Source organism: Struthio camelus, chromosome 11, assembly GCF_040807025.1.
Source record: "Struthio camelus isolate bStrCam1 chromosome 11, bStrCam1.hap1, whole genome shotgun sequence".
Taxonomy (NCBI): Eukaryota; Metazoa; Chordata; class Aves; order Struthioniformes; family Struthionidae; genus Struthio; species Struthio camelus.
In genome coordinates, this window is record NC_090952.1 from 8,830,259 (window position 1) to 8,844,533 (window position 14,275).

The window sequence follows — 14,275 nt, forward strand, 5'->3', positions numbered from 1 at the left end:
AGAGAGACATCATATACTGTTTCCTGGGCTTTCTTATCCATAAGAAATGGACAGGAAATATTTAATCCTTGCTTAAAGGATCTATCAGCAAGGTAGACTCAGGTTTCTCCTGTGGTGATTGCCACAAGTAGGCACAAGTCCTACTTAAATGCTTAGACTATCCAGAAATCCTGATAATCATTGTTCTCCTTTAAAGGAACTGCTATATGCAAAGTAAACCAAGTCTAGCATTACAGACAGCTTAGGAGAGTACAATCCATGTTCTTATCTGATTGATGATTAGCTGTCAAGTACTCAAGGCCCTCTAGGAATCTGTTAGTATCACAAATTGAAGTGGAAAGCCAAGTTCCGTTTTCTTACCTAGTTTTAAAAAGTCATAAGCAAGATGCACACAGTGCCTGGTAGGACTAGAATAATAACAAAATAGTAAAGTATCCCTTAAAATGCATTTATTTCTTTTAATATAAAGATTTAACAACAATTTGCCCAGTGAGCTGGACTTAAGAGTACAACAACAAAAACAACATTAGACCGAAATACAAAAGCAAATACACAAATTACCCCTTATTTGCAAATATTTCACATTAAAAAGTTTACAAAATTTAGAACACTTTTACAAATAATTTAGAACTAACAGCATGTGCGGCAGTTCAGCCTCCCCACATCAATCCTTGCCCCTGCTATTCCATTCGGCGCCTGGATAACGTGATGCCTGAACAAGAGAGTTAGGTAACTGGAGCTGCAAGTGTCCAAAGACAGCTTTGTGCCTCGGCCCAGTGCATGAACAGCTCCAGCTCCCTAGCACAGGTCCGTTGGTGAGAGTGGTGTGGGCATGCTCACTGTTCTGCCTGCTGCGTCCTCTGCAGCATTGAGATAATGAATCAGTAAATGCAGAAATAAATTTTTTAAAAAAGTACAAAACTGACCCTGAAGAAAAATAAAATCATTTGTAAAACCACCTTGGTTAAAAGCTGCAAGACTGATTTATAGCAATATCACTTTGAGTATGAGATCACAAAACTCAGACGTGTTATGTATCTTGTCACTGTAACTATGAAAACATCAAGGCTGACCTCTGTCTGCCTGTTGAAACCTCCTACCTCACAACAGAAGGGCTGACATGCCCTCTTCCTGATTTTTGGCCTTTTCAGAGCTTTAACTGCTAAGACTAATTTAATTCATAAAAGTCTGCCTGTAGTGAAACAATTGCAACAGCAAGAAAAAGAGCACATCTATATTTTCCATGATCTATAAATGTGTAGGAAACCAACACCTGCAGTTTAGACACAGGACTTGGGACTTAACAGTACAATAGTTGCAACAGCTATTATTTCTGAAAGGAAAATACTATTGAGGCTTTACAAAACATTATCAAATATACAGAAATATCAAAACCCTGATTGAGGCCAGAGACAGAGGGATAAAACTTCTACGCTGAGGTACTCTGTAATCTTAAGTTGTGCAAATGAACTGACTGCTCCTGTCTCCCAGCTTCAGCAAGGCAGCATCTGCTCAAGCACAAGTGAGCTTTGCTTATCAACAGTGTTTGTCAAGCCCTAAGAAGCTGAACCAGAACCAAGTGTAGGTGGGTGCTCATAGACTGTGTCCTTTCACTGATTTATGTTAGTATGACCAAGCGCTGTTAAGTTTCACCCTGCAAAGGAAACAAGAGGGAATTTCTGCTTTGCTGTTTAAATAGAAGAAAGCTGAACAAATAGATACAGCTCAAACACGGCACACACTGAATCCTTGAAAAGTAGCTAAAGTCTTGGCACTGTAATTTTAATGTCCATGGGCTATTGCCAGATATTATGGTGGGTGCAGAAGTTTTACTGGCTCCCTTTTGTGCTTTGGAGCGCTGCTTACTCACTCTGCATTAGCAAACGGATCAGTAAACAATTTTATTGTAGTTACTAATGCTGCACGTATGCATATGCTTGGACAGTGAATGTAAATTTAGTCTTTCACTGACAGCATAGTTTGTTTTGTTTATTATCATGTGCCTACTATGGTTAAAAAAAAAAAAAAGTTAGGAAAAGAAAGAGAGGTCTCTGTTCACAAAGCTTTGACTACTTATAAAAAAAAAACTCCTCTGTGCAGTCTAGCCATCAGTACTACAGATACTTTTTTTCCTGGCAGTGGACAGCAAATCAATCCAGAGATTGAGCATGAGTGTTTTTTTGGTTTTTTGTTTTTTTACAATCAGTTTAAGCATTTCTAAAACATGTGCTACTGCTGAAATGAATAGTCTGTATCGGGCGCCATGGTCCAACTCTTGTTCAGCACCGTCTCTAATCCTAATGTCTTCATAACTGTTAACATTGAGACAAAAGAACAGTTAGGAATAGTTGACCAGGAAAGCCCAGGACCATCCTTTTCACTAGTACACTGCACTAGCACAGGGTAAAACCACATCTTCAGGTACAGTGCAACAGCATACATCAATCGTATCCATAACACCACAGCTGAGAACGCTGATTAGCTTTCAGAAATAGCAATATAATTTTGCTCCTTAATTTCCAGCATAAATAAGAAGAAAAAAAACACCCATAAAAATCATAGCTGCCCCTAAAACAAACTATTCAGGGAAAAGAAAGTCATCCTCTATCAGTAAAAAGAACGAATTGCACAAAGAGATTAAGTAGTCTGCTTTCCCATTCAAACCAATATCCTGCATCTTAAACAATATCGGCCTGATGAACGTTCCAAGCAGACGCCAGACATAATTGAGGAATAAGGGCCGTGAAGGTTCATGACACAGTGGCTTCAGCAGTTCTTGCTCCCTTTCTGAGCCTGCTCTGATCTGTTCTTCCCTACATGTGAAGCTTGTGTCTCAGCTATGCTCATGCAGCTTCTTGTGGAGCTGGGCCATAATACGAATTGAAAAAGCGGCATTTAAAACTGACTTTCAGCCAGTTGGGGGGGGAGGGAGGAGTAATGTCACTCGCCTCCCTACCCTCACTGATAAGAGCGTACAACTTCACAAGCAAGGGAGCCAACGCAGCTTACTGTCAAAAAAGAGGGAGGGCTCCACTGCCTTCCCTCCCTCCCTCCTGATCCCCACTGCATCATCCCACTGTTTTACAGTAGCTCCAACACTCATAACACCCTTATGACTGTAGCAGTCGGTTTAAATCACTACATTTTTGCTGAATTACACAATCATTTAGCCATCTCAGCAACATAAATTGGCATAGAAAATTTCAACAGGCTCCAGAACCAGCATACGGTGAGGTGGGGAAGGGAAGCAGCAAGAGAGGAAGAGAAGGAGCATGCCCAAGACGGGGTGCACGGAAGAGGGCAGGAGCATGCCAAGGGGAGTAGGGGCGAGGGGGGCACACGCCGAAGAGGGGGGAAGAGTGCAGAAGCACACAGAAGGGAGCAGGCGTACGCCAAAGATGGAGGGCACAGAAAGGCGTGGGAATGCGCCAAAGCGAGCAAGGGCACATGCCAAAGAGGGGGTGGGGGTGCACTCCAAAGGGGGGGGGGGGTGAAAGGGAGAGAGAAAGAGAGGAAGTGCAAAAGAGTACACACATGCAAGAAAGTGAGTGCAAAAGTGCAAGAACATGCATGGGAGCACAAGAGCGCCCGTGAGAGAGAGCAGGCAAGCGTGTGCAAGGAGGGGAGAGAGGGGGGGGGGGAGAGGGAGAAAAACAGAGTAGCAGTCTCTTTCTAACTCAAATTTTTCCAGTAGCTAGTTTTTAAGAACAGATAAGGAAAGAGGAACGATTCTTCAAAAAATAGTAACTAAAATTAAATAAACAATAAATGCTAATGCTGCAAAATTTCATGTAATACCAAACAACAGATAAGGAAAGAGGAACGATTCTTCAAAAAATAGTAACTAAAATTAAATAAACAATAAATGCTAATGCTGCAAAATTTCATGTAATACCAAACATTCTTTCTAAACAGGATTTAATCCAACCCAAGGCATTTTGCCAAATTTTTAAGTAAATACATAAAACAAGATAAACTTGACAGTAGCTGGGGGAGGGGAAAAAAAATCACTCTGTGTATGTGTGTGTATACACACTATACACGTATATAAAAAAAAAAAAACACATGTATGTATGTTTTATTTTACAGCCAGGAATGGAAGAAACCCAGAAAGCAGTCTGTAAATTAGAACATGGGACAAACTTCTGAATCAGTGGCGGGGGTTTTATGTTTGTTTGTTCTTTAAATCAAGTGGACCGAAAATATTTGGAGAAGCTATTTGTTCTCTCTCCAATGAAAATTTTGCTCTTTTAAAACAGGAAGAAAAAAACCAAAACAAAACACTTATCATTCTTACTTTTCTTCTTGAGGTATGCATGACTGTACCTTAACTTCAGGTTATATATCTTCAGGTGGCCAAGCTGAAGGAGGAGGTATGATGGTTTTGTTTTATCTTACAAGTCACAGCTATTACAATACAATGAAAAGAGTCTATAAATTGCAACAAACTTCTGTACAACAAAAGTCCTGCAGCCCTGAAATACAACAGTCTGCACAAAAAATGAACTTACAACTAACTATCTGAATATATACAGGTCACGATTTCCCATCTTTCTGCCCCAAATTTTTCCCTCTAGACTTGGAAAATTTGAAGAAGTACACACAGTTTACTATTTATAACGCTGTCTGTACTTACATCCCATTCTACTCCAAAACATGTGTTGACAAGAAATTCAGTGCTATCTCTTAATATAAATGCAGTCATACCAGTAACCTGGAACACTGTCTCTCCAGTAGAGGGTGGATAATTTACCTCTAATTTTTATACCTTTATTTTTAAATCAGTATACACAGCATATTAGAGCTGTAGGGAGAAAATAATTTCATTTTGTTCCCTCACTAATCACTCTACTGAGGATCAGTGTAGAGCACAGAGCAGGAATGTTTCAAAAGCTAATAAGTTTAAAAAAAAAAAAAAACCTGATGTTCACATTGGACTTTGTATCTCTACTCTCTCTCCAGTGTAAGCTAAATGACAATAACCATTTTGTTCAAAGGTAGGTCATAACACTGGATGAAATACCTATAATAGCTTACATGTTACACAGCTTTTTGAAATTGTTTCAACCTGGTGTTTTTCCAGTCACTCAAATAAAAACATTTCCAAAGCTTTAAGACACAGTGGGACCTAGCCACAGCAGCTTGGAAACAAAGTAGTCGGTTAAAACATAATTTTTAGTTTTACAACAATTTTTGTTAAAAACAATATTTGGAACCACAAGTTATTGTTGTTATTCTCCAATATTTTCAACCAGCTTAATGAAAAATACAGTAGAACCTCATTGTTTCACACTTGTCACTGGGAGATTCAGTGTACATTTCTTCACTGTGACCATTTTTCAACATTCAAGCCCTAAGAGTTAAGCCAGGATAACGCACTTCAAGATATGCTCTGTTCTTATCAGTGGCGAGTTATAATTCAGCTTTATTTCCTATGTTGGGATGTAAGTGTACGGATATTTAGTAGAAAAAAGTAATAAAACGAGGTAGCGCTGACAATCTCTTTGCTGGAATGTGGACAGATCCTGGGCCTAATTTTAAAGGGTGGCATAGCAAGATTCTAATGTAATCGACACAAAACGTATAAAACACGAAACACTTCCAGAATAAGGCCACTAATTTTGCCACTGGCAATTGACGGTGAGAAACAGCAGTTAAAAGAAAAAACACTCACTTGATTACAAAGGTGTTTCTGAGGCAATAAACTGCAGGAAGAAGTATAAACACACAGTCCTCTCATCCCTCCTCTTTCTTTTCCAGTATGAGTATAGGTGTATCTTGTTTCCTGTATGTACTATTCCCTGAGGAGAAATTTCAGTCTATTTTCTTAGTGGGGAGTCTAAACAAGTCCATGCTACATTTAAAGAGGGGGACAGCACTGTAAAACAGTAGGATTACAAGTTTCCCATGAGTCATAGTCATGACAGTCTGATGTCCAGATGCCCAGATTCGATACCAGGGCCCATAAAAAGGATCTGAGATGGCTGGGCATAACATGTTGTTCAAATTCACTTCTGTGACCTAGGAAAGGGACAACAAATTTATAAACTAGTAATATTTTGTGATGCAATGATTCAGACACCTAAAATGGTAATTTTCAAATTATTACCATAGTACTCAAGTGTTTAGCTAGCAATCCTTTGTTCAATATCAATAGGCCAGCTTTCAGAAGGAAAGCAAATCTGAACGCATTTAAGAGATGGATTTATACAGGTGCATAGCTGATTTATGGAAAGTTTTACCGCTACTTGTGAAATATGAGATACAAATGGCCATTAGGACATGCAATTAAAAATTTGCATTCAAGTGATCTTATCTGTGTGACTAATCCATTGACACTTTGAAAAACTACTCAGTGTTTTTACTTTGAATGTACTTGCAAACTATCCGTTTACCAAAATGCATTTACTCACCAATCCCAGAATCTGCAAGATGCTAAAATGATATACAAACATAAGCCCAGTAGATAGAAGAGCCCACCAGAAATTGGAGAGTGGTTCCGGAGTGTAGATACCTTGAAAAGAAAGGAACGCATTAACATTCAGCTGAGTTACTGTGCCCAAACACTCAGGAAAAATCCTCTCCTTTCTCCTCTATACGTTGGGGTGTCTGGTTTTAGCTGATAACCTAGTGACTACTGTTATAGTAATTAATATTTGAGAGCCTTATTTCTTACCCGGAGCATCCAAATCAGTTTCTTCTCTACTTCTGCTCCAACATAAAAATGTACAATATATTAGTTCATTAAGCTTGTCTATTTTCCACCAACACCAGTGCTTTTTACTTTATTTTGTCTTCTAACACAGAAGTACTAAATGTATCTAAAATACTGTAATGGTATATGCAATGGAGTCTTCAAAATCAGGTTATTAATTGTGCTCAAACACCTGCTTCTTATGGGAGCTGTGACTTTAGCCAAGTACAGAACTAACCCAGGTAGTGACAATTACTGCGCAATGCTGTATTAGAGTGTAGCCTGATAGGCATTTCCTACATTATTATTTTTCCTAGACGTTATTGTTGGCTGACATCTATTCAAGTAATTTGCACCAATAACGCATAGGAACAGAAAACTTTTATAAAATCCATTATTGGCAGACTGTGCTCTTAAGCAAGAGCTGCTATAGAGATATTCTCAAATATATACTACAAACAATTAATTTTATATTCAGTAGATATCACAGATGCTGTGAAATATTTTTCCCCCTCAAATGAAGCAGCAGGTACCACAGTATTTCTGGGCTCTCCTCCTGAAACTGAGTTTTGGCAATTTAGTGAAAAAACACAATGTCACATAATCTAGAATTTACCAAAGAAGTAATAATACTCTAACAAACATATCCTTAGATGCAAGACAAATTTTAGAATTAGATGTTCAAACATATGGCAAGAACAGAAACAGTTTACAGAGTTGTCCAAGTCTTACTAGCAGACGTGTTAGAAAGATATGGGGAAAATACTACTTTCCTTATGACTTTAATAACCTACGGACGGACACACACAAAAAGATGCACGCAGTCACGCTGCTCAGGCTCTGTAAAAAGTTGTAGACAACTATAAAAATACACTGTCGTTTTTATCTGCCTTTGCTTGCTCTCTGCCCTGTTAGATATTATCAAATGTTGATACGTATATCCATTAGTCAAAGGATGCCTTATAGCAGAGACAGGCATATTCATATTAGCTTTCACTAGCTAGCACATTCAGCAATAACCGTAAAGATTCAATAGACTTCAGCATTAGCCGTACAAGCCTAATGGGGACTGAGAGTAACTATGATGTACATGTGTAGGTAGCTATGACTGTACTCACTAGACTAAAGCTGGTATGAACACGCCTGTGTATGGTATCCTATGAAGATAAAGGCAAATAACTCCATTTGCCTGCTTCACCACACCACCGTTTAGTGCTGCACGCTCTCTGTTTAAAAATCACCAGAGGACTGCTTCCTCAATCCTTATTGCCCTTTCACAGTTCTTTTCTGCATTTATTTTTCTATAATTTTGGCTGTCACGCTAATTTAGTTTCAGGTAGCTACAGCAAAGTCAATCTAATCTAAGTGGAAATTTCTGAAAGTTACAGTATTCTTCCCAAAATTACCAACACTTTACGTTCTAAAGCAGGAGAGCTATCCATTGTCCACTAAAAATAACATAGCCGCTCTGTTCCTAGTCAGCAGAGAGCAATAAGAAGTTAGTTGTATGCTTGAACGACAGTAGCCCATATGCACCCCATATATCACCCTCACTGTGAAGTTAATAAGCAAAAACATTGTTGTAATTTTACCCAAAACACAACTGCACACCATGTTTAAGTAAGTAAACTGTGACTTGATGCAACCATGACAAATATGAGCAGGGAAGCTACTTTGAAAGCATAAGGCAGCTTATAAGATTTCTTATCCAGTGGGTAGATGAAGGTCAGAGAAGTGTCTGAACTACAAGCAAAATCCAAAGTTAAAAGTGAACTTGAGATGAATAACCGTAAGTAGAGTCCTTTATAGAACTATAAAGGCAGAAAATTCAGACCAGTCTAATACTTCTAACATACTTAGCAAGTATGACTCAAGAGCTGGGGGGTATTCTATTTACAAACCAGTACAGAAAGCTTTACGTAAATAGCAATGATATTAAACTCCATTACCTGAAAACATCAGGAAGATGGCAGATACATGATACCACCTTGCATGTGTTTTTTCATCATGGAGAATAAGAGAGGAAGCAAGTAGCCTTGGTGTCAGAGTTCAAGTGACCATAGCTCTATTTTTGGCTGTGGTACCAACTTTAAGTGACCTGGTCAAGCTGTATGTAAACTTTTTTGTGCTGCCTCTCCAGCTATAGAATAAAGAAACGTCATTTGACTTGCAAAGTTTTTTAGTGTTGTCTTTGCAGTTTTAGGTGCATTTTTAACCCAGATGCAATAAACAAAATAATATTTAAATAAGTTAAAACAGCTCCCAGGAACTGGCAGAGTAGGGCTATACCATATTTGTTTTCACATGAACTCACCTGGTTGACATTTACTTATGTTATTTCAGAATTATTCTATAAAGCCTGAGAACAGATGGTACTGGACTAAAGAGGTAAACATTCGCAAAAGCTAGAATCCAGAGACCTTGCTATTTGGGGGACAGCTTAGGGACCTACATTGTTTGACCAGGCAATGCATAAAACACTAAAATAGACAAGTGATCCTAGCTGTGAAACAGGATTGGAGGGAGAATGCAGTCTTTAAGAGCCAAAGTAAATTGCCCAAGATTACAAAGCAGAGCAGTGGCATAGTTTGGCTTCGAACCCATGTGTCTCATATCCAGCTTGAACAATCCAGTAAGAGAATCACGTTTCAGCAGACCCTTAGGAGAGCTGTTCAGGTTCTTCCAGCTAAGAATTTTGCACTACTACATCCTCTTTTTTCTCTTGATGAGGGAGGGGGGAAAAAAAAGTAACTCTCACCCTCCACAGATTTCTGATCTCACCAAATAATAGAAGATTCCCACTACCCCCTCACTAGACTTTGCAATCCTGAGAACAATAGCATGATATTCAGCAGTGCCATTATCCAGACATCAAGGGATGAAAAGGAAACAATGACCTCCACACACAATCCACATGATCTGGATTCCCACACGTGTTTTGAGATATTAATTTTAAATTCATACCTGGGATATTTTGTGAACATTTTTCATTAGATAAATAATCACTGTGAATTTTATAACTCTGCAGTACTGCTGTTCAACAGATGACTGTTTAACAGACCAGTGTTATCTACTTTCTTTAGCACACAGTCTGTTAACAATGGCATACAAAAAGGGAAATTGAGATCCAACTGAGCGGTTGCTTGAATGGCCTGTGGTGGGTTTGTCATAAGCTATTTACGGCTCACATGGGAAATCAATTTCAACATGCAGCGGTGAGCTTCACTATCTCTCTATTCGCTAAGGATCACAGGCAGTTCTTATATGTTAAGCACTTTCAAAAAAATGTAATCCGACTGCCAGTCTGGCACTAATCTCCTTCTCAGAAACGTTCATGCCCCAGACAGTTGAGACCATTCCAGAGCAGGGTCATCCAAGTAGGCTGTATATTCGCTCTTGTGTTGAAATAGCGTGGTAAATGATATTTCAGTTTAAACTTTATTATTTCAGTAGCACTGATGGGAAGGACTTAATATGGATTCAGGAGATTTGGGTTCATCATCTGCTTCTGCAGCAAGAATTCACGTGACTTTTGACAAATCAAATAGTTAATTTTGTCATCTAGGAAACGGAGGTGTGGCTTTAAAATCAATTTCTTTTATACTGACTTTTTCCCCCATGAAGTCTTGTGCTAGTTCTAGTGTCCTTACTAATTATTTATTTTTATTTAAACTTCTCAGAAAATAGACTTGCAAAACTCTTTAGAGAATTTAACAGAAACTAATACTTCTTTTGTACTTCCACATAAGCATAATGTAGTAGCAAATTACTCCTCTTTTGGTTGGAAGTGGAAATTTTTTTTCCCCTGCCCAAAACACAATCAGATCAGTTTACTCTCTCCAGTGTGGACAACCGGTGTTTGAATTGTGAATTTTGAAAATCTGCAGGCCCATTTTAACCAAGAGGATGCTAAAGACCTAGCTCCCCCTACAGTCTAATCTCTCTGAACCATACAACGACGCTGTGCGACACTGAAGTCACACTGATACAAAGGCCTCTGATTAAGCATAAAGAATATTCCTGGAACTTCAGGTACATCTGTTCATACATCATATTGCTCCTTAAAGTGCCGCAAAAAACAAAAAAAGGAAAAAAACTAAAAACCCAACACCAGTATCCATTTCTATTCCATTAAATTATTGTTAAGTCAATTAAATAACGCTGGAGATCTCAAACTGTAAGAAAGATTATCGCCTGAATTATACACTTCAACATATAATTGAGTCCGTGTGCATGATTAGGATGATATTTGATTAGTATGTCAAAAAACTCAGTCATACAATTCTGTCTAGAATAAGCCTGAATAAGCCCTCTCTGCTTCAGGTTTTTTGCTCAACTCACTTGAGAGAAATACTAATATTGTGATAGAGATCCTCTTAAGGCAATCAGTAATATCAGTAGGTTTCCAGTAAAAATGAGGTAGTATACTTTTTCACATACTATCCGTTCCTTTTCATTTTTCCATTTTTACTAGCCTTCACTTCTGATTATAATCTATAGATTTCCCGATGGAAGTTTCTATCATAAAAATAGAAATAGAGCTGCACACTGATCAATGACCATGACAATAGAGCAGGTCGCACAAGATATGATAAAGGGTATCATCTATTCAGAAAGTGCTTTAAACAGAGGTGCTATGGAAATGACAAAATATTAACAAATACTCTCAGACGGAGTATTTTTCCATCAACAATCATAAATTTAGTCACCTGCAGCATTAGCCATAACTACTACAAAAGTTCATGTGTGTTTTGCTAATGAGGTATTGCAGTCAGTCAGGTGACTAGAAGCCAACTGCATAAGAAATTGAGAAGTCAGTTACACAGTCTAGGGCAGCCAATAAAGTTAAGGTTTGAAATGTCAATACTATCATGTCAACATTAGATGGCAGCAAATACCTGGAAATTAATAAAGGGCAAAAATTTAGAACACTGCATTAGGCCGCAAAGGATGGCGATACTGTACAGCACAAAGCCCTTCAAACTACAGATATAGTCCCATCAGCCCCAGATGTAAGGCACGGAAAAATCAGGAGAACCTTTACTTTGAAATTCAAAGGGAAATCACAAGTAACATCCAATGACAAACATAGATGCAAAACAAATATATATCTCAAAAATGATACATTATATGGGAACTTCAAGGACATTAAAAGAAGTGATACGGTAATATTACAAGAGCTTGGTTTGCCATTGCCTATAACGTACTACATGGCTGTCAACGCTATTTTTTTCTTTCAGCCTCCTGTAATGTAGGAGTTTATATAACTTTTACATCAGTATTTTAGTATATTTTAAAAATCTGGCAAACGGTGCTATCCAAGTTGCATCAAAATGAAACAGGGCTGGCATATTTTGCTAGTAAGAGACAAACAATGATCTCTGAATTACTGTACTTCACTTTTTCTTTGGATCATTTTTACTTAGCTTCACTCAATAATCAAAAAGAAAAAGAAGTTTACAAACCTATAGTGAAGTAAGCACAAAGGATTGGAAGTGGCTGCTGGTGTAAAATACAAGAGATTCACCAGAATCAAACAGGCTAAGTTTGTTCTGAGCATTTGCTAAATTGTATCCCGTTACTTGGCATCACAATCCTAGGTTGTCGATTGAGGCTACTGGAACATCTGGACCATACGTTATGATCTTCTGTTTCCTAAATGAAACAATGTAGCTCCACTAGATAAGGCCACTGAGGGCACATCAACGCTAGAGGGGGACAAAGCATCACGCCAAACGAATACGTACACCATTACCTTCTAAGGGGTGATGATTAGAAAAACCCTAGTCAGTGCAATGATCTAGGATTCCCAGACTTACCGCAATATTACAGTAAAATGAATGCAAGATAGTGATCCTGTTTGAAAAGGTAACAAGCAAGCTAGCCCTTTTCACTAATCTGCGCAACTACAGTTCATTAGAGCTTCAGAATTCCAAGAAATTATCTAACTGGCTGATTAATATGTACCTGGGATCTAATGATAAAAAGAGATCTTTTGAGCTCATTTTAAGATGCAGTACTTCCCAAGAAGCTTCCAAGAAGGCAAAAGTCTTGAAAACAACATATTATACCATACATTCTTGATAACCCTTTGGGCAAAAGACTATCTTTTTATTTCCCTAATTCAGTGCCTGACACTGTTTTCCAGGATCAAACTCCAGCATACCACCAGAAACTGTTAAATAACAACATACAAGAGAGTAATACATATTTTCAGAAAAAAAGAGTAAAATCTTTGCTAGCCATTACGCACAGCTTGTTCCATTGGGTGGGACCAATTCAACATACAAAGGGCAAATTACCAACCTACCTCCTTTCCGCAGCAGATAGATGGGCACAACATAAAGCATCACATGCTGGATGTAATAAATTTCCATTTCAAATGGAAGCTGAGGAATAAAGAAAATATTTGTAAATATTTTTCATCATTAACAACTGAGTCACAAGGAACCATTTTTAAGAAGGAAAACTTCTTGGGCCTTTCAATAATCCCTTCATTTAAGTTCTTTTGTCACCCGTGTATGTTAACAAAGTGATGACAGACATTAACGGTCAGTGCTTTGAAAATGCAGCTATCTGTACCCATCCCATCCGTCTTGCCACAAACACAATACAGTGCTTCAAGTTGAGAATTCGCAAAATCTTCCAGAAGCACAATAAAGGAGGGATAGCATAAGCTAACATAAGCTTGCTTTCTTCCCTTTCCTAGTTAGGGTAGATTACCAACAACAATGCAAAAAAGCAAAGTAATCAGACACCTTCCCATATAGCAGCAGCCTATTTACAAAAAAAGTTAACTGCTTGCTTGCAAGTGATAGAAATCTGTAAAGGAGGTACTTTTCATTTCAATGATTTTAAAATAAAAGTTAATGTTGAGAGCCTGTGCAAAAATCTGGAAGTTCCAGAGACCTGATTTAGCAAACTGCACACATGTGAAACTACTGTACTTCTCTTCAAACCAATAAAATTCAAGAGAGATGAATACCAGTCAATCTTCAAGCTGCAAAAGAATGTATGTAAACAAGTTACCTGTTAGTCGTACATCAGGTATTCCTCATCTGCTAGCAACTTTTGGGAAATTACTGTTAGTCATTTGTGTGTTTAGTTGAATTCATGTTACCTCTTAAGAGGAGAGGTCAGACAGCCTGTGCTAAAATAATACTGTTCTAAAAATACCCTGAACCAGAGCACAACTAATTCTAATTCTAGTTCTGTATGAGTTAGAAAAAGTAACACTCTGTATCTGAAAGTTATTCCCATCTCCTGTAAATGTCTTTGTCTATATCCATTTGTTACAGAGAAAGGCTCAAACTAGACCCTAACACGTTTAAAATTGAACAATGCCAGGGAAAAATTTCATATTCAAAATTCAGAATACAAGTTGTTGTTGCAGTTCACTTAAAAGGCTGAAAAGACATACTTTTCCAACATATTTCAGATGTGAAAATTGGACAACACCATTACTTGAGTCTGAAATCTCACAGGAGTAATGCAAAGCCAAATCATTAGCTTTGGTTCAAATGCAGACTCATTTTAAAGGCTAAAGTGACTCCAGATGCAAGTCTTGCTATCATGGCTTGT

The 14,275-nt window shown here is 38.0% G+C and overlaps 1 protein-coding gene across 6 annotated transcripts in view; it reads right to left on the bottom strand.

Annotated features, from left to right (window-relative positions):
- Positions 1-434: 434 nt before the first annotated feature.
- Positions 435-14,275, bottom strand: part of TMEM164 (transmembrane protein 164) — a 42,425-nt gene continuing 28,584 nt past the window's right edge. For 4 of the 6 annotated variants that reach the window (XM_068956945.1, XM_068956944.1, XM_068956943.1 and 1 more), the window contains exons 5-7: positions 13,005-13,083; positions 6,414-6,514; positions 435-6,021 (exon numbers count right to left, since the gene is read on the bottom strand). In XM_068956945.1, coding sequence (XP_068813046.1) covers positions 5,815-6,021; positions 6,414-6,514; positions 13,005-13,083 — 387 coding nt within the window. In that variant the 3' untranslated portion in view covers positions 435-5,814. The remainder of the gene's footprint in view (positions 6,022-6,413; positions 6,515-13,004; positions 13,084-14,275) is intronic. The other 2 variants (XR_011143445.1, XR_011143444.1) reach the window with 1 other exon arrangement.